We start from the raw sequence: 25,425 nt of genomic DNA on the forward strand, positions 1-25,425 counted from the left end.
AACTAAAGCCATTGTAGATGAAATAAAGAGCCAAATAAACTCTTTGCGGCCGTATAATTAATAAAAATGGTAAAAGTGTACAAGTAAAACATGAACTTTTTCTAACAATCATATATGGAAAAGTGGCTCAGGCATTAACAGATACGCCTTCTGGGTTTACATTTACAATATGTGGAGCTACTCCACGGCAAATGAACGATTTGACCAAAGTGGCTTCTAGGCCTAAAAAAGAAAATTCTTATCAATACCGATTGTCTGTATTACATACCTGGATTCGTTGTATGGAAATGATATACATATTTCTTACAACCTTTCTTACCAAACATGAGCAGCCAGAAGTGAAGAAAAGAAACGGCTAAAGCAAGAGAAGAAGATCTTGGTGCAGAAACGTTTTCGTGAGGAGCTAGGGTTAATCATTGACAAACCAAGACAAGTAAATGGTTATACCAATGACGGTAATACTGCTAGAAGATTTTTTTACAATGCAGCTGCTCTGCTGAAATCACTGGATGAAAATTTGATTGAGCGATTTTACATAATTTTGCAAGCTCAGGTGTTATGATAAATGCTGAAAGTTTTGGTAGTTATGCTGTAGAAACTGCCAGAATCTATGTGACCAATTATGGATGGTACTATATGCCATCTTAAGTACAGAAAATCTTACTTCACGGAGAAAATATCATAAAGCATTTTGCAGTACTTCCTATCGGTCAACTTTCAGAAGATGCGCAAGAATCCCGTAATAAGGATTATAAAAAATTTTGCCTTCATCATGCCAGAAAATGTTCTCGATCAGTAACAAATGAGGATGTATTTCATACTCTTCTGTACACTTCCGATCCGTACATCACCAGCATTAGAAAACCGTATAACAAAAATGTGCAAGAACTTGATAAAGTTACTCTGCAGCTTTTGAAAGTCAACGATCTGATTTCAGGAACTTAAACTCCCTATGTAGTTATGATATAGTTCCTTTAATATACCTATACATTATTTAATAAAGACAACTATTTAAAAATTGTTATTAAGAAACTGTTTTAAATATTTCTATTATTAGTAGGTAAGCATTTTATGTATTTTTTGTCGTTTCTAATAATTTTAAGGTATTTTCATACATTTGTAAAGTATTATGTTAAGTATTAAAAAAAAATACCAATTTTGAAGTTTTTGATTTTTATTTATTTATTTTTAACTTTTTATTACAAAAAATTCTTATAAAAAGTATTTTATTAGAAGAGTCATATACTACTTTAAATTTGTGCAAAATTTCAAATCTCTATTTTTAGTTACAAAAAAGTTATCGATTTTTGGTCCTAAACAGACCTTTTTTTCCCACTGTGCGCTGAGACAATAAGCTAGTTTCGTAATCCCTTGTCAAATCGAACGAATTAATTCCTAGACCAAATATTTTTAACTTAATACCATTTATTTATTAAATAGTATTAAATTTAAGACTTAAAACATTTTGGCAAATAATTGATTATATAAAAAATTGTGTGCTTCATTAAAACATAGTTTGGTAGTAATGCTCACAAGTAATATTATCAATAATGTACATTATTCGATTTTTTTGTGAAACTTATTCTCAAAAACTTCATTTTTTTCCAGCTTAGCGAAAATGTATAAATATAAAAAACTATTGTTTCTAAACAATATTGTTTAGAAACAATAGTTTTCTATATGTATATATTTTACAGAAAAGAAAGCATGGAAAGAGATTTACAGAAAAGATAGCATGGAAAGTTTCTTTCTTGAACCCTGTGATTCCAAGAATTTTAATATTGCACTTCTAAAGAAAAGATCACTTAATCTTACACGTAAACTGATTGAAAGAGATGAGATTTTGTGTACTTTGATTTCAAGGAGCAAATTATTATAAATTTGTTAGCGAATAGACAAAATAATTTTTATAAATAATAATACTCTAGTCACTACATTGTAAAAGTAATAAAACTATAATAGCGTTATTACTGGCATTACTAATGTTGTTTGAACAAATAATGAATTATAAAAGTTATAAGTGCATTATAAATTGTTATAAATAATAATACTCTAGTCACTACATTGGAAAAGTAATAAAACTATAAAAACGTTATTACTGGCATTACTAACGTTGTTTGAACAAATAATGAATTATAAAAGTTATAAGTGCATTATAAAAGTAATAAAACTATCATTGTGTTATTACTTTTATAATGTAGTTAGTTAGTAGAGTGTTATTACTTTTGTACTCGTAAGTTTTATTATTTTATCTTTTATATCTTTTTTGCTAACAAGTTTAAGTTGATTCGCCCCTTGAAAACAAAGAACACGGTTTTGCATAAACTAAAATTTTGAAGACCAGATATTTTTCCAGATATTTCATATCACGATCGCTTAATTCAACCCTTGTGCTAAGATTTTTATAAAATATTTTAATATATATTAAAATATTTTATAAAAATATATATTTTAATATATATTAAAATATTTTATAAAAATCTTAGCACAAGGGTTGAATTAAGCGATCGTGATAATATTTTATAAAAATATATATTTTAATATATATTAAAATATTTTATAAAAATCTTAGCACAAGGGTTGAATTAAGCGATCGTGATATGAAATATCTGGAAAAATATCTGGTCTTCAAAATTTTAGTTTATGCAAAACCGTGTTCTTTGTTTTCAAGGGGCGAATCAACTTAAACTTGTTAGCAAAAAAGATATAAAAGATAAAATAATAAAACTTACGAGTACAAAAGTAATAACACTCTACTAACTAACTACATTATAAAAGTAATAACACAATGATAGTTTTATTACTTTTATAATGCACTTATAACTTTTATAATTCATTATTTGTTCAAACAACGTTAGTAATGCCAGTAATAACGTTTTTATAGTTTTATTACTTTTCCAATGTAGTGACTAGAGTATTATTATTTATAACAATTTATAATGCACTTATAACTTTTATAATTCATTATTTGTTCAACCAACATTAGTAATGCCAGTAATAACGCTATTATAGTTTTATTACTTTTACAATGTAGTGACTAGAGTATTATTATTTATAAAAATTATTTTGTCTATTCGCTAACAAATTTATAATAATTTGCTCCTTGAAATCAAAGTACACAAAATCTCATCTCTTTCAATCAGTTTACGTGTAAGATTAAGTGATCTTTTCTTTAGAAGTGCAATATTAAAATTCTTGGAATCACAGGGTTCAAGAAAGAAACTTTCCATGCTTTCTTTTCTGTAAATCTCACATATATAAATATTGTTGTCATTTATTTTTTTTATATTAGCATAATTTACACACTTCAGTAAAAACCAACTATCTTTATGCTGTATACTCATTTTAGTGTACAAAGTTTTTCAGAATATCTAGCTCCGCAACTTTCCAACTCATGTGTTCGCTTGATAATTTGACTTACAGGATTTGTGGCATTACGAACAAGTTTCTTTAAGATTTGGGGGTGATTTTCAAAAGCAAATCCAGAAATTGAATCAAGTGGTAATTGATAATTAGCTGCATCATCTTGGAGATGAATTATATTATGAACATTATATGTATTAAATTTATAACCATAAATATTTTTTGCTGTAGAAACAAAGTATACAAGCAAATGATGAGCATATTCCAACAGAGAATTTTAATGTTCGTTATTTGAACTCAGCATACTTCTAATAGCTATTGAAAGACATAGGAAATGGGTGTGGACTACTTTTTTTACAACTCTTCAAAGTACAATAAGACCACTATATAAAAGAAATTCTCTGAATTCAGTTGCTTTTCATCGTTTTAAATACTCTAAAGATCGAGGTTGAGGAGCAAATTCACAAGTCATTTTATTATTTAATAATGTCATACTCTCTGATAAACAATTAATTTGCTGAATTGATATTTTACACAATCTTGGACCATCGGTCAGAAAGTTCAAAAATCGTCTCATAACACCCAAACAGACCAAATGCATATAGTCTAAGACAAATCCAGTAACACAACGGAAATTATAATCAATGAGAGGAGATTTAGCTTTTTGGTGTTTAACTTCATATTTCAATAAACTAAAATCTAGGTCACTTCTTCTAACACAATTATTTTTGTGAAAGACAACTCGTCCATCATATGAGCCTTTAATTATGCATCGCTTACAAGAATAATATCCTCTATGACTTTAGATACACTTTATGAATGTTCTAGCAGGTGCGTCGCAAACAAATGCTTTAATAGAGACTGTGTATCTATTGTTTTTGTAAAGAAATCCTTCAGTCTTCAATAGCTGGTATTCCATTAAAAAATCTTTTAAAAATTCATTGATGGAATTAGGCTTCTTGGTACCACAGTGTACTGAAACAATAAAAGGTTTCAAACCTTTAAAATGACAAAGAATTGGCTATAATTTTAGACTTGACGATTTGAACAATGGAACTCCATCAATGTTAACAATTAATTCAACATTTTGAGTTACTTCGTTAGTTATAACTATACTATCAAAAATCCTTTTAATACCAGATTCAATACCCAAATGAAAAAAAGCTCCACCACACTTAGAATATGAAGTTGCAGACCTTGGTGTTTTTAACAATGTTCGCGAATCTTTTGGAAGTTCTGGATGCCCTTTTCTGCAAAGAATTGCAAGAAGTTGGTTTAAAGAATCTTGTGTACACATACTTGAAGTACTTCAAACTGCAAGTTCAGTCTGTAGGTCTACAACATCTTTATCGTTATGATCTTCTTGTAGCTCAACACTGATATTAGAATCAGACTCCGAATTTTCCAAAAAGTTTGAATGATGATCAAAATGATCATCATTCAGTGATTCATTTAATTCACTCCTATAATCAGTAAAAACCTCATGCGAATTATTGAACTCAAATGAAATCGATTCATTTTCAGAAGAAGAGGATGTTATAATACTTTCCACAGCTGATTGTAAAAATGCTTTTCTTTGTATCAAGTCGCACGACGTCGCGACTTTATATCGACCTAAAATTGAAGTCAATAATTCGTCGAATGCCGGGTGGGAGGTTGGCAGTAAGATATTAAAGATCCTCTAAAGTTTCGTTAATTTTTGTTCAAGTTGTGTTCACACAAGAGTTTATTTGTTCATGTTCCATATTCCATGAAATGTTCCGTCAAATATTTGTAATTTACAAATCCAAAAAATAGATAATATATTAAAAAATATTATGTATTTTCCGGATATGTAAATTACAATGATGATAATAATCTTTATTGTTACACTTTAATAAGGTTTTATTCCGTTTCTCTTATTTAGTTTCGAAATTATAGAAGCTTTTCGTAAGAAGGATGTTTTTCTGTAGTTAAACCTCACTTCTAAAACAAAAGCTTGTATTGCTTTAAATTATTTTAACAGTACAAAAGTTTACTGTCATTTGAACAACACATCTGTTCGCAATGCAGCGTTCTAGACGAAATTTAAATCATGATGATTGTGTTGTAATTGTTACTTTGTCCAATGAAGGATTAACAAATCGCCAAATTGGTAGAAGACTTGGAGTGTATCATACAACAGTCGGTAGGGTTCTACAAAGGTTTGTAGAGACCAATAATACTACTATATAATGAGTGTTCTGGCTCATTTTCATTTTTCATCATCGTTGTGTAAATTTTGATGATCGAGAGGGGTTGAAAATTTTGATGATCGAGAGGGGTTGAAAACTTTGTGAGACATAAAAAAAATGATTTTCAAAAAAAATGATTTTCAAAAAAATTAGGTGACAAAAGATTTTTATTTTTCATGACGTGATAAACGCGTAATGAAAAAAAACTTTTTAATTGTTGTTGTAAAGGTGTTTAAATCTTGCCCAAAAAATTTCTTTTTTTCTTTGTTCTTGTTCTTGTTCTTGTTTTTCTTTGAGAATTGATTTGTAGGTTTCAATGACTTGCCATCCTACTCCTTGACTCCTTAAATATTCGATTTGGTCAAGTGTTTTTATGCTTCTAATTTTCCCATCCTCTTTTCGTAAGATTTTTGTTTTTCCATTCATTTTATTATGTCAAGAAAAAAAATTTTTTCACAAAATTAAATTTAAAAAAGGGACGCTTGAGAATGGGGAATTTGGTCCGAGAAGCAATCTAGCGCCGATAGATTCATATCCTCTTCCGCTTTTGACGTATTGTCCATCTCTGAGTGAGCCTCCTTTAGGCCAGGGTGTTAAAGACAATCCGTTTCCTCCAAGTGGTACCATTTTAAAAGCGTTTCCATTTTTTTTGGCGTAGATGACACCTCTTCCTGAAATTTTATTGATCACAGTGGACCCAATAGAGGAGGCAGCTCCACCCAATAAACCAGTGGCAAGCACTGGAGCGGCTCTAGCTGCAAGCATTCCCAATAAAGGTAAAAGAGCTCCAATAAATCCTCCTTTCACATTTGCGTTGTGTTCTACTTGGGTTTTGCTCATTTTAATGGTGACTCCAACTCCTCGATGGAGAGCGTCCAAAAGTTTTCGATGTTGATTTTGCGTCACAAGTAAAACGTCGTTTCCGTTAAAATCATCTCTTGAAATCCGGATGCTCACGGGTTTACCTTCCATCATTGATTTTTTTATTTTTTCGATCTGTCCCTGAGACACATTTAATTTGACACTAACATATTTGCTCATTTTTAAAATGCCGGAAAAAAATATTTATTTCACTTCTCGGATGTGATAACGGATCGTGATGTCCTCACCGCGCAAGTCGATTAAATTTCCATTTTGGTCAACGATGCGAGTGATCATCGTTGAAATTTCTGGGACTTTGACAGGGAGGTAAACCAAATGGGTGGGTCTTTCGATGATTTTAAAACCGGGACCCACATCTGGATAAAAGGAGTAAATGCAATTTAATTGCGAGCCGTTGATGTAAGCCGATCCGATGACGTTGTTAACGATTCTGATCGTGTTGACGCTTGAAATTCTGACGATGTCGTAGGATTCGTGTTCCGAATTGGAGTCCAATTGTCTTTTTGTGAACCCCAAAAGTGAGGCGATGCTGTTTTCCACGTTCAAATCCATCAAATAATTCTGTCCAAGTTTGATGGTTGATTTTAAAGTGTTTGAATTGGATCCGATTTTTATGTTTTCTGGAGAGTAACTGATTTTATATGCTGTGACGTAGCTGGCGCTTTGAGAAGCATAATTTTTTATTGTGTTTGAGACGGTCTTTTGTAAATAACTGTTGATGTCGATGATGTCATAGCTCCCGTCTGGAATGACGACGTTTTGCCAATTGGCTCCGTTGTTCATGCTGTACCGGAAAGAATTGTTTTTGCTTGTGATGTTTGGAAAGCTGTTGCACGTCTCAAGACCAAGAAAAGCCATTTCATAAGTTTTTCCTTTTTCAAAAACGATTTCGTCCAAAAATTTTGTTATTATTACGTTGGAATTTCCATCCACGTCGATGATTATGCTGACATTTTTTATTACGCATCATTTTTTTTTTAATTGGCTTCCTTTGGAAAATAAAAATTGTCAAATCCGCTTCGATATTTTCCATCGTACTTTTTTGACGACAAATCAATCACCGCAAATCCGTGAGGTTCAGACCAGCAATGTCTGCAAAACTTTTTAAACTCTTCTTTTTTCATGTCGCTTGAAACGTGGTCTCGATAAATGTGGTCAACGTTTTTTGAGTCTTGAGGAAAGAGACAAATAAAATTGGTGTTTTCCCTGATCGTTTGTCTTGGGAGCATGAAATAATTTTGGGTGAGGTAAAAGCAGTCGACGTTGGAGTGTCTTCCTCGGATGTAATATTTTTCGCACTTGTTTTATTTGGTCAATTGCAAGTCGTCAAAGATCATTAAATTGTTTTTGGATCAAGATCTTCAGGTTCAGGCACATCGTCAGCCCTTTCAAAAAATTGACACTCCATGTCCTCGGTTTCGGAATAGTTTTTTGAAAGGTCGTTGATGACACATTCATGGTTTAGATTCAATTTTTCAATTTCGTTTTGTACCTTGAACAAGTCGAGGATAACTTTTTTTGGCAAATTTTTTTTGAACGAACCTTTTAGTATTTTCTACTCGGGTTGGAAAAGAGATTTTCCAAAAACTTGCAAATGGTTATAATCCAACCATCCAGGTCTGAGCAGTAAATTGAGAAGCAACGTTGTTTTTCCGCATACGGACTTTCCAACGATGATTCCTCGAATGCTTCTCGGTAAAAGCTTGTTGTTGTTCCTTTTGCTTTTTCCAATATTCCATGACAAATCGGTCACTTCCATTTTATAATTTAAAAATATTTTTTTTTAAACAAAAATGTACTGCGTCAAATGCAAAAGGGAAACAGAAACGATCCATTTGAGAAATGAGGTCACAAAAAACAACAGAAAAATGGCCAAAGGAACTTGTGATGTTTGTGGAACGACCAAATGTAAGTTTTTTTCTTCTCATACGGCAAAAGGGGGAGACTTGGTGGAATCGATCAACAATTTTTCAAAAAAAATAAAGCTTCCGTTGGCAAAATTTCCAGGAGAAATGCACATTCCAGGAATGAATTTTGCAGGGCCGGGCACCAATTTAGACAAAAGGCTCACATCCACCGACATGTATCAAGAGTGGAGCAAACCGGTAGACCGAGTGGACAATGCGGCATACCATCACGATTTGGCATATAAATATTTAAACGACGTTCAAAGCAGAAATTTGGCAGATCAAATGATGCTTGAAGAAATGAGCTCCATTCCAAACCCCACTCAAAAAGAAATCAACGAGAGAAAAATTATCACGCCAATCATCAAAACCAAAGCCAAATTCGGGTTGGGTGTCTCTGCAAAAAAAAAAAAATCCCAGTTTAAAATGGACGGATCAGCTTGCAGAGGAGCTTCACAAACCGGTGATTCATCACTTTAAAAAAAGAAAAGTGTTTGTGAACGACGTCGATGAAATATGGGCCGCAGATTTGGTTGACATGCAATCGTTTTCAAAATTCAACAACGGAGTAAAATATTTGCTCACGGTGATCGACGTGTTTTCAAAGTATGGGTGGATCGTTCCGTTAAAAAGCAAAACGGGTATTGAAGTGTCTGAAGCGTTGAAAAAAATCTTTGAAGGTCTCCACGGATCCAAAAGATCTGAAAAAAGAAAGTGTGTCAAAATGTGGGTTGACAAAGGAAAAGAGTTTTACAACAAGCACGTGAAAGCGCTGGGAGTGCAGTTGTATTCCACTGAAAACGAGGAAAAAAGTTGTGTTGTCGAGCGATGGAACAGAACGATGAAAGAAAAAATGTTTAAATATTTTTCAGCAGACAGCACCAATAAATACATTGACGTTTTGGACGAAATGGTGAAAAATTACAACAAAACAAAACACTCTTCCATCAAAATGACTCCAGTTGAAGCCAGCGAAGAAAAGAACAAAAATAAGGTCTGGATAAACCTGAATGGAAAGAGGCAAACAGAAAGAGCAGAGCCGAAATTTTCAATGGGCGACCAAGTGAGGATCATAAAAAAGAAGTCTCATTTTGAAAAGGGGTACACACCGAGATGGACTGAAGAGGTTTTTACCGTGTCAAAAATTCAGCGAACGGATCCAACCACGTACAAAATTGCCGATGCCAACGGTGAAGAGATTCAAGGAACTTTTTACGAGCAGGAAATGCAAAAGACGCATCAAGACATATTCAGAATTGAAAAAATAATTCGCCGAACAAAAAGCAAATCACTGGTCAAATGGAAAGGATATCCAGACTCGTTCAACTCATGGGTGGATCATAAAGAATTGATCCGTTTGAAAAAAGTGATATAAAAAAATTTTCTTTTCTTTATATAAAGATGAATTTCGTGACGATTGAAAATTTTGACGAGAGCAAATTATCGGTTGGAGAAATTTATTCAGCAACCAAGCCCATTCAATACCAAAAGATTCCGCTTTTTTATGAGTACCCCCATGGAAAAGGACCTTTTATTTTAAGAACTCCCGTTTTGTTTTCTCTGGGCGTGTTTGAAAATTGAAATTTTGCAACGGGCGAGCTGGAGGAATATTCCATGTCCTTTCTCGACTTCAACGAAAAAAACGGAATGAACAAAAAAGAAAAAAAGTTTATCGAGGCGACTGAAAAAATAACAAAATTTCTTCGCGAGAAAGTCAAGGAAATGGTTCCCACTTTGAAAAAAGGAGGAAGAACGAAAAAAATAGTGACGGAGGAGTTGTCCATTTTGAAAAACAAATCCGATAATCCAAACGCAGCGCCCATTTTTTTCGGAAAGTTGTTTGCAAAGAAAAACGAAAAAAGCATTGAAGTGTCTTCTTTGTTTTTCAAAAAGGAAACGAAAGAGTTCGTGAAAGTGGATCCTTTGGAATATGTTCAACAAAAGTGTTACGCTGTGGCCTCTTTGAGAGTGGAAGGTGTTTTTATTGGATCGCAGATCGAGTCCATTCAGGTTAGAATTCCAGAAGTGGTCATTGCAAAAAATGCACCTTCAGTTCAAAGCATCATAGGCGGCGATTTGGATTTGGGAGAAATGGATTCCGACGAGGAAATGTGAAAACACAAAAAAAATGAAAAGAAAATGATTTAAAAAATTTTCTTTTCATATTAAAAATGCATGCCCCTCACAAGTTGTTTAAAAAAAGCGCCTCAGCAGAGATTCACAATTTTAATTTCCATTTGAGCCATTTGGAGGATAGAATCAAAGAGTTGGAACGAAAAAATCCGAAAAACATTATTGTGGTCAAAAAAAAGTTGGATCATCCCACCTATTTCAACGCCAAAGGACAGCACGAGATTTTTGCTCAGAAAGACATTAAATTTGCTGCTCTTTCTCACACGCAAATCTCGTTGTCCGTTGGCCTTCAATTGGACAAAGGGATTGCTGTCGTCATTTTGATGAACAAAATAAGCGACCAATTAAGCTTCCACAAAAACAACGCTATTTTTTCCGAGTCTGTGGACGACGTCATTTTGGACGTGAACAGCAACAGCATCCATGACGTCATCATCAAAAAAGGCGAAAAGCTTTGTATAATAAATCACATCGATTCGAATTAAAAAAATCTAACGTTGTTAAAAAGATGGAGGTAATAAAAAACATTGAAAAAATTTACCCAGTTCTTCCAACGGCACCATCGGATGGTGGGCACATTTACCGGCTTCAAAAAATAAGTGAGATCCAAAAAGAAATGTAGGCTGAGAAAGTGAAACGAATGGCCTTAAGCAAAAAATACCATCGAGTGGCAAAAATTATTCGTTTCGCCGATGACGGATTGCAAACGGTATGCATTGGTTTGGGAATAGCAGGAATTTCACTTTTGTCAACCGTCGTTGCCACTCCAGTTTCGATTGCGTGCGAAGGGGTTGCTGTTGGATTGGGAGCTTTATCCATTTTCGGAAATCAACAGAACAAAAAAATGATGATGAAGGCTGAAAAGCACGAAAAATTGAAAGTTCTTTCCGAGTCAAAATTGAACACGATTAACGACCACATTTCAAAATCGCTCATGGATGGATTTGTGAGCGATTCCGAGTATGAATTGATTCTCGGCGAGCTTAAAAAATTCATGTCCATGACTGAAGAGATCCGAACAAATGCAAAAAGCGTCATTGACGAATTGACCAAAGAATTGTTGATCCAAAAAGGAAGAGAAGACGCGATAAAAGCATTCAACAACCTTTTTAAAAAAGGCGACTGATCGCAAACACGAACGAGTTTTCGTTTAAGTTTTTTTTTCTCCGTATTTTAAAAAATGTCTTTTTTTAAAATTCAAGATCCGAAAAAGCGAGATGAGATTGTGAAAAATTATATGGCAAACAGAGAAAAGCTTTACAATGAGAGTCTCAACGCCAACATTTCAGATGCAAATTATCAGACTGATTTGAGCAAGTTTTTTAAGCCACTGATTGAGAGCAATGAAAAGGTGAAAAACGAACTAAAGAGCATCGCATACAAAGAGGTTGGAAACGGTCCACTGGCTTAGACTTACCCAGAGAGCGAGTCGTCTTCTGAAAGTTTAAAAAGTGCTGAAAAAGCTTTTGGAAAAATGAATGTTGGAAATACTGCTTTGGAATACTTGTCAAAATACGCAGCCAAAAAATTTTCTGCAGACAAAGTTTTTGAAATTCACGCAAAAGAACGCGGAAAATTGTTTATTGGAGACAAAGAAATTTTTATCAACAATAATGACATCATTATTGATGGAGAAAAGTACGAGGGGACGGTAGGTACAAGGGAAGGAAAACCAACAGTCACGGGGTGATCATTCTTCCGAGCGATCCGAATGCGCTTGTGCAAAGACTTAGCTTGAGCATCGCCGCAGGACATGCTGGAAATATTGTGTCGAGAAACGAAGCTCTCGCCATTTGTGACGAGCTTTTGAGACAGGGGGAAATCAACAAAGAGGAGTACAGATCGATTCAAAAATACATCGAGTCGTGAAACACGAATCCAAAGGATCTAAAAAAATATTTTCTCATTTTAAAAAAATGCTCATTGTGAACAACAGAAGATATTTAAAAAAGAACGTCGTCGGGGGTGGAGGGATCGTGAACACGATTAAAATTTTTTGAGGAGAATGGCAGCTTCAAACGCTTCGCGATCATCTCTTCATTAATTGAGAAAGGCAGCAGCAAGCGAAATTAGAAGAGAAGCGATCACAGCCGCCAAATCTGCAGGAAAAGAATTAGCCTCTTCAGCCATATTGACCGCCAAAGACGTTGCCATCGACAAAGGAAAAAAAGCGATTGAAAAGTTTACGCCAAGACAGGGACGGTGAATCCGAACCAATTGCTCAACACGATTGCAAACAATGCGGCAAAGGTGGATCAGTATGCGCATATTAATCCGATGGAAGAGCTGCATAAAAAAATGTTTGGCTCGTCCATTCAAGTAAAATAGAAAATGACGAAAAAGAACGCGGCCAGAATCCAAGATCTCGTCAAAATGGGGAGCGGGCTTTTGATTGCTTGATTTTTTTTTGCGAATCAAAATGACATAAAATTTTTTTTTTTTCATTTTAAAAAATGATAAACACCGACAGATTAAGAGTTGATGAAATGCCCGAGTACGACACCGGCATTGAAAAAGTTGATTTTTTTGAGTACCTCCCAACAAACCTCGATTTAAATTCTTCAAGATCGATCGTTTTTGAGATTTATTGTCAGTCTGTGCAGACACTTCCGTATGAGGCCTACATCCTTGTCAAAGGGGTTCTGAAAAAAGTGGATGGAACCGCATACGCAGCAGCAGACAACATTGCTCTGGTGAACAACGCCATCATGTATTTGTTCAGTGACGTCACTTATGACTTATCAGGGCAGCAAGTGGAACGAGTCATGTATCCAGGTCAAGGAACAACAATGCTTGGATTGCTGAAATACCCTTTTGGTTTTCAGCTTGCAGATGGCTTAAAACAAATGTGGTACAAGGACACCTCAAACGCTACTGGAACCACAGGGTTTAACGTCAGACGAGACCACCTGTTTGCAGACACCACATCAATTGGCGCATTTTCGTTCCGGATACCCTTAAAGCACATTTTTGGTTTTTGCGAAACTTATGACAAAGCCGTTTATGGATTCAGACACACCATCACCTTCACAAAAAAAGAATACGACGACGCCATTTACAGATCGGGGACTGTAAATGGCGTCGTCGTATTCTTTTTCGGGGACTGTCGACCAAAAAAAGAAAACGCGAAAACGGAAAACGCGAAAACGGAAAACTCGAAAACGGGAAAATCGATCGACCCAAAATACGAGAGGCTTGGTTCATTTCGAAAAAAACCTGTGTCTGTAAAAACGACCAACATCGAAACCGGGGAAGTGGTTGAATACGAATCCGGAAAAGCTTGAAAACAGAAAAAAATCTCCAAGTCCGAAAAAATGAAAAATGCGAAAAAAAATTTTCAATTCTCTGGAAAAAACAATTGAAAAAAAATTTCGCAAAAAGAAAAAAAATTGATTTCGCGAAAAAAATTTTCTTGGCGTAATAAAATGGAAATCAAAATGCTAAAAGCCGCTAAGCCCGAAAAAATCGCCAAAGACAAAAAAATTGATTTTGAGTTAAATAATTTTCTTGGCGAAATAAAAATGGAAAAACAAATCGCCAAAGAAAAAACTCTTACAAAATTGCGAAGTGAAGCCAAGGACCGAGCGATAAAAGGTTTTTCAAAAATGACCAGAGAACAGCTCGTTGAGGCTATAAAAACAACAAAGCCTGTCATTGGTTCTCATCCAGTATCTCGCAGACGAACCACTGAGGCAAGACCTCTGTCATCTCCGAGGGTGGGTAGGTTTGTCAAGCCTTACGCCCCGAAACCTGTCATCGCTCCAAAACCTGTCATCGCTCCGAAACCTGTCATCGCTCCGAAACATGACATGTTGAAACCAGCTCTTCCTCCAAAACCAGCCCATTTGCAAAATCCTGTCGTTGCGACGACATCTGTTCAAAAGCCGTCGCGTTATATCATTGACGCTCCTGTTCCAGATTCTCCTCCTGCGATGACTCCTGGAATTTTTTCAAGGTTTACGACGACTGTGAAAAATGCGGTCGTCAACAGTTTCAACAGCGTGCTTGAGTTTGTCGATCCTTACGTTCCAGAGGCGGTTAAAAAAAGATTGAAAAATACAAAGAGAGAATTGAAAAAAAGAATCGTGTCTCTCAAATCGCTCGTGTTCGGAAAACCTCAAATTGATTTTCAATTGTCTGGTCATTCGTAGGGTCGTACTGCTAAACAATTTTTGCATCAAGTCGAAGGAAACCATATTGACGCATATGCCTTTTTAGAATTGGCGAAAGACGCAGTGATGAAAATTCTTCGAGAGAATAAAAATAAAAAAGCGACCATTGTTTTGTCTTGTGATATGGTCAGAGTTGAACTTACTACCGGAGAGGAGGCTCATCAAATCGCCACTTTTTCGTCAAAAGCTGAACGAATTTTGGAGTCGACGGATTTGGAAAACTTATACGAAAAAGCAAAAGAGGAAATTCTGGAAAACATGGTCAATTATAACAAAATGGGTTCGAATTGCACAGTGTCAGCCATCTTGAAAATGGACATCAACTTAATCGTTTACAAGCCCATCGGAGGTCGTTCATACATCCCTCTCGACGACTTTCTTTCAAGCAAAAAAGCAATCATAAACATGGAGAACGAAGACGACGAATGTTTCAAGTGGTGCGTCAAAAGAGCGTTGAACATGAAGAAAAAAAACAATGAAAGGATCGACAAAGACTTGATTGAAAAATCGAAAGAGTTGAATTGGGAAGGGATTGATTTTCCAGTCACACTCAAACAAATCAAAAAATTTGAAAAAAATAATCCAGAAATGAGCGTCAACGTATTCATGTGCGAAAATAAATCCATTTAACCATTGCAAGTCTCCAATTTTTTGCAACGGAAACATGAGATTGATTTGTTGCTCATTTCAAACGAAACAACAAACCATTATTGCCTGATAAAAAATCTAAGTCGACTCATTTCAACCCAAGCAACCAAACACAGCGGAAAAAAATTTTTTTGCAGAAATTGCTTGCAGGGGATGAAAAGCGAGGAGGACCTTTCAAAGCATTCATCATATTGCAGAGAGAACTAGTGTGTAAAAATGGATCTCCCTGACAAAGGAACAACCCTTCAGTTTAAAAGCTTCGAAAAGTCGATGAGGGTTCCATTTATCGTATATGCCGACTTTGAGAGTATTATCAAACCGATTGACTCGTGCGAACAAGATCCAGACCAGTCTTACACAAAACAGTTTCAAAGGCACATTCCGAGTTCCTTTTCCTTTTAAATCATGGCGATACTTATTACAGGCCTTCCCGTCGCGAATCCGTATTTTTAACTGGGGGCGGACAATGTTACGGAAAATATAAAAAAATGGCTGAAAAAATAAGCGAGCTACATTATTTTCAGTTAATTTATTAAATTTAAAAGGAACTGTTCCAATGCACAAAATGTCTAATGCAGTGTTTATTAAATATCATAAAATTTTAATAAATAAAAAAAAAATAATCAAAAACAATATTTTTCAGAATCATGAATGAATTTTATTTAAAAACGAAATCACAAAAGAAAAATAAACAACCTTTTAAATAATGCGAAAAAAAAGCCATTAAAATAATCATCAAATATTAGAAATTGTTATAAAAAATGTACATAACAATATTTTTTAATGCTTTACAGATAATTTTAAAACCTTTAATGCAGGTTCCTTAGAGGACTTAGGTGAAATAAACAAATAATAATTTTTAAGAAATATGTTTGACAATATAACACCATGTTTCTTTAGCATTTTCAAGTTATAAATATCTGATATCATCATAAATATATTGCACAACGACTTTCTGCATGTCTTTTTTTTCTCAACTTCAAAAATAATGTAACAAAAAAAAAACCACTGAATATAGCAATCCAGAGGTACCCTCAATCCACCTCTGTCCATGGTTTTTGTGTAGTCTCCATACAACTGAAAATAAAATGCAGTGTCAGTCAACAATTCATTTTCACTGACATCATCTTTTCTTGTAACATAGCCTGCAATATAAAACAGAGCCATTTTTGTACTCAGTGGCAAAAATGCTTCTAGTTCAGGTAATTGATTAATTATATCATAAGATTCTTCACTTCTAAAATAGCCACATTTTTGACAAGTGCTCAATATCAGTAGTGTAATCTGAAACATCAACTTTTAATTCCAATAACAGTTTAGCTTTTTCAATGTTTAATTTTTCAACAACAATTTAAACTGTTATAAAATATGTTCCGTCTGAACCTTGTCTAAACTTACTGAATGCTTTTTCATTATAATCTGTTGAGAACTCTCCTAACATAACATAAATGAAATTGTTTTTTAACAAATGTTTACACATCTCTACTAACCCATAACAAGTATGCCAAATTGAAGAACTTGTATCTCTAGTTAGGGATTTTATTCTACGCCCTTGTTTACCACTCATATCTCCAAAATCAAGTAAATATTGCAAATTTATGTCTACTTCTTCCGAAATAACTCTTGAATAAGTTTTGAAAGCAGCTATAGTTTCATCACAAAACACTTTTAAACAGTGTGATACATTTTGTCTTTTAATGGGTTTTGAATGTATAGCTACAAAATTTAGTCTAGATAATTTAATTAGCTGATCTTTTTCAAAATCAAATAAACATTTAAGGTCACTCCATTTAGCAGTCATATTTTGATTTTTTTCAAAATGCAATTCCTTTTTTTTTCTGCTATCCAGTTATTTCTGATGGATTGATTTCTGAACATAGCTTACTTGCTAAAACAAAAAAGCATCCAAAAAAGATCATCCACCTTTTGAACATTTAACCATGATACCCAAAACAGTATTTGCTAACAACTTAGGATTATTTTCAGCTTTTCCAAATAGAGAACCACCATGGTAGAGAAGAAGAGACTTTACATAAACCTCATCTACAAATATTATACAATTCCTCTGATTCTCTTCTATATTTGAAAATACAGTGCTGATAAAATTAATATCTGAAACATTCTTCGTCCTAGATGTAATTTTTGTCAGTGTTTTTACACTTGGAAGTTTAAAATCTTTTCTTAACTGATTGTGTAGACTTGGAGATATTGAAAAATAAGAATACAATCTGATGATTGTTTCTATATTATAAATTTTTTTACCTACTTCTGATGCATTCATAGATGCAATATGATCTTGTAATATCAATCTTTGATGATCAACTTCAATGTTGTTCAGATAGAGAATTGTTTCTTCCACTTTTGACCAACAATTAAGAGTGGTAATATGGTCTTTAGATAATGAAGAAATAAAGCAATCAACACCAGCATGAAAACTTTCAAATTTAAAATTGCTAGAGGTATGAACAGCAAACATAGGTATACAGTTAACATAAAAGGAATTTGATTGGATGTGCAAAACTTCATTTATAACAAAGATTGTTACAGGACAAACAAATTTATGATTTTTAATATCTTCACATAAAGAAATGAACGTAAAAAAATCACTTTTTAAATATTGTGACAACTCATCACCCTTTTCATTTCTGATAGAAGACATCACTTTAGTAGTGGACCTTGGTTTTAAAGGTTGAGTTAGTATAACACTTGATGGAATAATAGGAAAAATTGAAGGAGTTTCGATTGTTCTATCTTTCCCATTGACACGAGCTTTTAAGAAAATTTTCTGGAAAATATCTTTAACAGACAACAGTATCTGGCTTATTTGAAAAATTACTTCTTGGAATTGAATTTATCCAACGATTTCGTTCTTCTTCGTTCGAGGGAAGCCTATAAACTCGCACTTTATTTTTAGTGTCATAGTTTCCTCTACATCTAGGAATACAGCACTCTTTAACCATTTTGTGACTATTAACTGCTCTCAAATCGAAATTTTAAAACTAAACTTTCCGTAACATTGTCCGCCCCCAGTAAAAAATACGGATTCGCGACGGGAAGGCCTGTAATAAGTATCGCCTTGTTTTAAATCAAATGTTTTGACGAAACCGTTTACGATGGCGAACCGTCCATTTCCGAATCGTCAAACGAGAACCAAGACGTTGCCCAATTTTTTGTCGAAAGTTTGGAAAAAGTAATAAAAAAGATTTTTGGAAAAATCGAGAAAAAAAAGATGGTTTTGACAGAAGAGGATAAAAATAATATCAAATCCGCAACAGTTTGTCACATTTGCGAAGAAAAAATTCTCAACGACGACAAAGTGCGCGATCACTGTCATTTTGCTGGAAAATATCGAGGAGCGGCCCACAACGATTGCAATAAAAAATACAAAATTCCAAAATTCGTTCCTATCGTTTTTCACAGTTTGTAGGGTTACGACACCCATTTGTTCATCAAAAAATTGGGGGGAGAAATAACCTGCATTCCATGCAACGAAGAAAAGTACATCAGTTTCTCGAAAAAAATCAAAGTGGGAGAATACACTGGGAAGGATGGAAAACCAAAAGAAAAAAAAATTGAATTGAGGTTCATCGACAGTGTTAAATTCCTTTTATACGGTTTGGATACTTTGTCAAAAAATTTAAAGCCAGAGCAGTTCAAAAACCTCGCACAACATTTTGAAGGAGAAAAATTTGATTTGCTTTGTAAAAAAGGCGTGTACCCTTACGATTGGGTAGACGGATTCGATAAATTTCAAGAAACGCAATTGCCGCCAAAAGAAGCGTTTTTCTCAAAACTTAACCACGAGGGAATAAGCGACGAAAAATACGCGCATGCGCAAACGGTTTGGAACGCGTTTAAATGCAAAACGCTCAGAGACTATCACGATTTGTACAACGTGTCGGACGTTTTGATTCTGGCGAATGTCTTTGAAAATTTCACGGACGTTTGCATGAAAAATTACAAGCTCGACCCCGCCTGGTATTACACACAGAGTTGTTATCTGTCCAATATGTCCAAGACAAATTTTCTGCCGACATAAAATATGTCCGAAATATTTTTCTGCCTACCAACTATGACATAATTTTATGTCTAAAACATTTTCTGCCGACATAAAATATTTCCGAAATATTTTTCTGCGAACTTACTTTGACATAATTTTATGTCTGAGACATTTTCTGTCGACATAAATTATGTCAGAAACATTTTTCTGTCCACATATTTTGACATAATTTTATGTATGAGACATTTTCTGTCGACATAAATTATGTCAGAAACATTTTTCTGTCCACATATTTTGACATAACTTTATATCTGAGACATTTTCTGTCGACATAAATTATGTCAGAAACATTTTTCTGTCCACATATTTTGACATAACTTTATATCTGAGACATTTTCTGCCGACATAAATTATGTCAGAAACATTTTTCTGTCCACATATTTTGACATAACTTTATATCTGAGACGTTTTCTGCCGACATAAATTATGTCAGAAATATTTTCAATCCACATATTTTGACATAATTTCATGTCTGAGACATTTGCTGTTTCTTATTTTAGAAGAAAAAATCGTACAACTTTATTGCTCATTTCAGATTAATTTAACGAGTAAAACAAAAGTCTCGATTTCCCCTTATTAGAATGTAAAAACTTAGTCTCAAACTTAGTTTTTATTACTGAATGTGGTTTTTATTATATGGCGTCCTGTGCTACATTAGAAATTATGTTAAGTAGAAAGAAAAGGAGAACTTGTAAAGGATCGAACCATTTACAGCATAAATTCTGGCCAAAATTTATCTTTTAATTTAACCGAACCGTCAGAATCGTTTTTTGAAGAGTAGTGATCTTAACCGAAAATTTATTCCAAATAAAACAAATATCAATGATAATGTTTGGTTGTTAAAATTTTTTTTTCTCTTACACGTTTTTTAAAGAGAAAATATCCCTTTTCAGATTGTAAATGATACAACTCAAACAAATTAAATGGCAATTAAATGCCTTAGAATCAAATATTTATGTGTCTGCTCTCCTCAATCAAACCACATGGCATTATAGGTTGCTAATATTTGGAAAATTGGCATTTTTTTTTTATCCAATGGTACTTTATGGCCATTTACCTTTATTTTGGCATTTTGACACAGAAAAATTTAAGTTCTCGAAAAAGAATTTATTTTGGAAAAAAAGTTGAAATTAATTTTTGCCCCTCAAGAATTTTTAAGGATAATTAAAAACAACTTTTGACTTCCGATCCGAAGATTAACTAGTTGATTTCATTGATGAAATTTGTTCAAAATAAAGTGACGGAATCATTTTGAAACAGCCGCGATATGAAAAAGGGCATTATTATGGCATTTTACATTCACGCTTCTGGCATTTCACATGTAAAAAATGTTGGCAACTCTGAATTTAATTGTCAATTAAAACGACTAAAATATGACGACTTGGAATGCTCGCTTCTACGTTTGAGACATTAAAACGATTTTCCCAGCCGCATTAAAAAACGATTATTAATCTAATTATTCATTTTTCGCGGTTTAAACGATTGTCCTGTGGTATAAATAGATCTTGGAATAACTATTTTCTTGTCACTGTTTTTGTTTTCCTTAAGATTTAAAGACAAATATGGAGAATAATTTATTGCACAAACAAGTGAAAAGTCAATTTGAAATTAGTAAAGAAGGAGGAAAGTGTAAAATGTGCAAAAAATTTTACAAAGGCAAGTTAAGTAACCTCAAAGATCACCTTCTTCGAAAACACAAAGAAAAAGCTGGCGAAATTGACTTAGTTGAAACTACTTCGGCTACAAGGAATCGAAATAACGATGAGATTCAATTAATTAAACGAATCAAGCTGGATGTTGATGTAAATCAATTAATTTGAGAAATGATTAAGTTAATGATGAACCGTAACTTGTCTTTCGCGTCAGCTGATGAAATCGGACAATTGTCTTTAGTGAAAAATGCACTCAAAGAATTCAAAATTGTTATAAATCGTCACAGCATGAAACGCTACATTCAACTTGCGTGTGAAAATATTTTTTCGCTCATAAGAGAAGAAACTGAAAATGTTCTTGTCTCGTTGATGTTTGATAGTGCGTCGCGATATGGAAGAAACGTGTTTGGAGTTAGCTGTAGATATGTGAAGGACGGGCAAATAGCTGACAGAACCTTAGGCATACTTACTCAAGAAAGTCGACAGTTTGGCGAAATTTTAGCTGCTCAGTTAGAAAATGTAATTGGAAAAATTGGAAAATGTGCTAATGATATCTACGCAACTTGCACAGATCAAGGAAAAAACATGACGAAGGCTTCAAAAATTCTTCAAAATGCACAAGTTCAAATGAAAGTGATCCTTGAAATTTATGGTGACGAATTTATAGATTTCGAAGACGAGGAAATTGATATTGGCGCTTTAGAGAATGAAGAAGGGAATTATAGTGAAGCCCAAACTGTTTGTGTTGAAAAATCAGTTGTGTGAGGGCGGTGGATTTTTTAATTATATTTATTTATTTTTATTGTTATATTATGTTTTCTTCTTTTGCAGTAAAGGCGAAGGGGAATGGGAAGGGGAAGGGGAAGTTTGGGTTTAGTGTTATTGTTGGATTAGGTATATGGAGGTTGGGAGCTAGGTTGATGGTCTGGGGAGTATTTGGTTAGGAAAGGGCTAGGTTTGGGTTGTGAGAAGGTATATGGAGGTTGGAAACAAGGTTGGGGGGGTTTTATTAAATGTTTTCTATGTTCGGTCCCTCAGGTAATATATTACGGCGCGGCTATAGTAAGGTGTGCGGTTAGAGCATCATACTTTTTAATAACAATATTTTACGCATATAGTAATAACAACAATAATATTAATAATCTTAATGCAAACAAAAGTACTTACTACTGGTTCTTCTTCTCTTACTTGTTTTTCTTAATAAATATTCTCAAATATTTCTCATCAATATATATGTTCTCTTAATATTAACTTGTACATATAACAATACATTAATTCTCATAATAACGCATATTGAAAGTTACTCAAATATTTTCTTACCAACTTTCCTCATAAAGTTCTCTTTTAAATTCTCCTTTAATTCTTCTCATAAGTTTCTTGTTAAATTTTCCATAAATTCTTTTCATAAATTTCTTATTAAATCTTCAAAACTCTTTTTCTCATAAATTCTTCTTTTAAATCTCTTAAAACTCTTTCTCTTAAAATTCTCTTTTAAATCTCTTCTTCAAAAACTCTTTCTCTTCTCCCAAAGACTTCACTTAAAAACTCTAATTCTTCTTCTCTTAACTCTCCCAATAAAAGCTCTCTTTAAAAACTGTCTTCCCATAAAAAAACACACACTCTCTCTCTGCCAGATTCTTTCTTTTTTTTTGAGCTTTTATAGTTCATTAGTTTACTTGACAGGTAAATAGGTCTCTGTATGTACGTCTTTTCTTAATGGTTATTTTTTTATTTTTGCTTCATTAGTTTTCTCGTGTTTTATTTATACGACATGATGAATAAGTCTCTGTATGTACGTCTTTTCTTAATGGTTATTTTTTATTTTTGCTTCATTAGTTTTCTCGTGTTTTATTTATACGACATGATGAATAAGTCTCTGTATGTACGTCTTTTCTTAATGGTTATTTTTTATTTTTGCTTCATTAGTTTTCTCGTGTTTTATTTATACGACATGATGAATAAGTCTCTGTATGTACGTCTTTTCTTGGTTGACTCACTCTTTTCTTCCTTCCAATGTTATTAGCTTGAGTCGGGTAAAACTTAAAGATAATGTTTTTCAATTTTATCATTTTCCCTCCTCACAGTTGGATCGTTCTGTTCAGCCATGTTTTGTGGCGCACATGTGTGTCAGCTAGCTGCTAAGGACGTGACATCAATGTTTGAAGATGCATTAAATAACATCAGAAAAGTTGCTATCGAATCCAAGAAAGTAGCATATATTCAAACATTTAAAAATCTAAAAAAACCTCGTGTAGACATTGAACCACGCTGGGATTCCACGTTTTTGATGATAGAAGATTTCCATACCAACGCAGAAGCATATCAAAGGCTAAGACACGACCAATTAAAATTAAATGATGCTTCATGGAGTTTAATAGATGAATATTTCGATGCATTTTTACCAATACATTCGGCTATGATGGATTTTCAATCCGCAAAATTATCAATTAGTGAATTCTACGTTCGATGGATTCAAATGAAAATAGGAATTGAGGACGTTCCAGCAGGTGATTTGGGATTAAAAATGCTGCTGACCAACGCAATCAATACACGAGAACAAGTTTTTTTTAAATGTGAAGCATTTATTGCTGCTTTAGTTATGGATCCTAGATTTTGCTTTACATCGGGTCATCAACTGTTTAATACAGAAATGTTGAATAGAGGAATTATACAGCTAATCAAAGTTCATCAAAAACTTTGTACTCAACGAGAACAATCAAGTTTTTCATCAACAGAAGAATCCATACAATTAAATGCGTCATATTCCTCAAATACTTCTGAAGAGATGATTCCTATGAACTCAGAAGAAATTTATGCTGAAAAAGTACGCCGTTTTATTGAATATACTGGAGGAGGAACCAGACAAGATGTTGCTAATGCAGCTTTAGAGTCAGATCAAGATATTCGTCAATTAATTTTAAAATGGACTCTTAATGAACCGCGAATGTCATTAGATGTTGAATTCAACATTCTTGCGTACTGGAAGAAAAACCAGAAAACAAAATGGAATCGGCTTTATGAAATCTCGCAAGTAGTTTACGGTGCAGCGTTCTCCAGCGTAAAAGTTGAACGTGATTTCTCTGGATTCGCTTTGGTTTATAGCCATCTACGTACTCGCATTTCAAATGATTTCTTAGACTCCATCTTGGTGGTAAAAAATAATCTAGATTTGATTGATAAAATAAAATTTGTTTAAAAAACTAAACGTTTCACATTTTCTATTAGTCAATTTTTTATGGCGCCCCAGTGCAAGAATCGAGTTCTGAAAACCTTTTTAGAGTCGAAACAAAAAAAAAATTTTTTTATAACGTAATAAAGTTCTTTTAGATTTTGTGTTAGCAAAGTACTTGACAAAATTCTAGCACAAAAAGTCAAAGTTAATTTTGAGAATAGATTAAACGGCCGTGATATAAAAATCTACAACTGAATTGCATTTGGGTCAAAAGACTCCACGATTCTGACGGTTCGATTAAATTAAAAGATAAACGTTGGCCAGATATTTTCTTACGGCTAAAATTGTATTCTAACCGCTGCTTTAAATTGTCGTTCGTCCTGTGGTTAATCTATTTTAACCTGAAACGCCGCGCTGGTGAAAAACTATATTTTTAATAAGGTTTGCTTCGACCATAAATTATTCGACCTATCATGGAACGGATATAAATATTCTGAAAAAGAATTATTTTCTATTTTTATTATGTTGCAGACGATTAGATCGTAGAATTTATGCTGTAAATGGTTCGACCCTTTAAAAGTTCTACTTTCCTTTCTACTTAACATAATTTCTAGTGCGGCACAGGACGCCATATAATAAAAACCACATTCAATAATAAAAACTAAGTTTGAGACTAAGTTTTTACATTCTAATAAGGGGAAATCGAAACTTTTGTTTTACTCGTCAAATTAATCTAAAATGAGCAATAAAGTTGTACGATTTTTTCTTCTAAAATAAGAAACAGCAAATGTCTCAGACATAAAATTATGTTAAAATATGTGGATAGAAAATATTTCTGACATAATTTGTCGGGCGGAAAAGGTCTCAGGCCTAAAATTCTGTCAAAGTAAGTGGACAGAAAAATGTTTCTGACATAATTTATGTCGGCAGAAAATGTCTCTGACATAAAATTATGTCAAAGCAAGTGGACAGAAAAATGTTTCTGACATAATTTATGTCGGCAGAAAATGTCTCTGACATAAAATTATGTCAAAGTAAGTGGACAGAAAAATGTCTCTGACATATTTTATGTCGGCAGAAAATGTTTTAGACATAAAATTATGTCATAGTTGGTAGGCAGAAAAATATTTTGGACATATTTTATGTCGGCAGAAAATGTTTTAGACATAAAATTATGTCAAAATAAGTGGACAGAAAAATGTTTCTGACATATTTTATGTCGA

General features: G+C 33.6%; 2 protein-coding genes across 2 annotated transcripts; one reads left to right on the plus strand and one right to left on the minus strand.

Annotated features, from left to right (window-relative positions):
- Window positions 1-5,827: 5,827 nt before the first annotated feature.
- On the minus strand, window positions 5,828-23,107 carry LOC149881771 (uncharacterized). Its single transcript, XM_090065974.1, has 2 exons — window positions 22,351-23,107; window positions 5,828-8,762 (listed from the first exon to the last, which is right to left on the minus strand). Exon 2 carries the CDS (start codon window positions 6,615-6,617, stop codon window positions 6,030-6,032), a length of 588 nt encoding a protein of 195 aa, XP_089922100.1. The 5' UTR covers window positions 6,618-8,762; window positions 22,351-23,107; the 3' UTR covers window positions 5,828-6,029.
- LOC149881772 (uncharacterized) lies at window positions 23,035-24,226 on the plus strand. The gene has a single exon (XM_090065973.1). The coding sequence runs from the start codon at window positions 23,135-23,137 to the stop codon at window positions 24,224-24,226; it is 1,092 nt and encodes a 363-aa protein (XP_089922099.1). The 5' UTR covers window positions 23,035-23,134.
- The last annotated feature ends 1,199 nt before the right edge of the window (window positions 24,227-25,425 follow it).

This window comes from Hydra viridissima, unplaced genomic scaffold (assembly GCF_058129835.1).
Source record: "Hydra viridissima isolate aposymbiotic clone 2 unplaced genomic scaffold, HvirCarnegie_v1 scaffold_11, whole genome shotgun sequence".
NCBI classification, from domain to species: domain Eukaryota; kingdom Metazoa; phylum Cnidaria; class Hydrozoa; order Anthoathecata; family Hydridae; genus Hydra; species Hydra viridissima.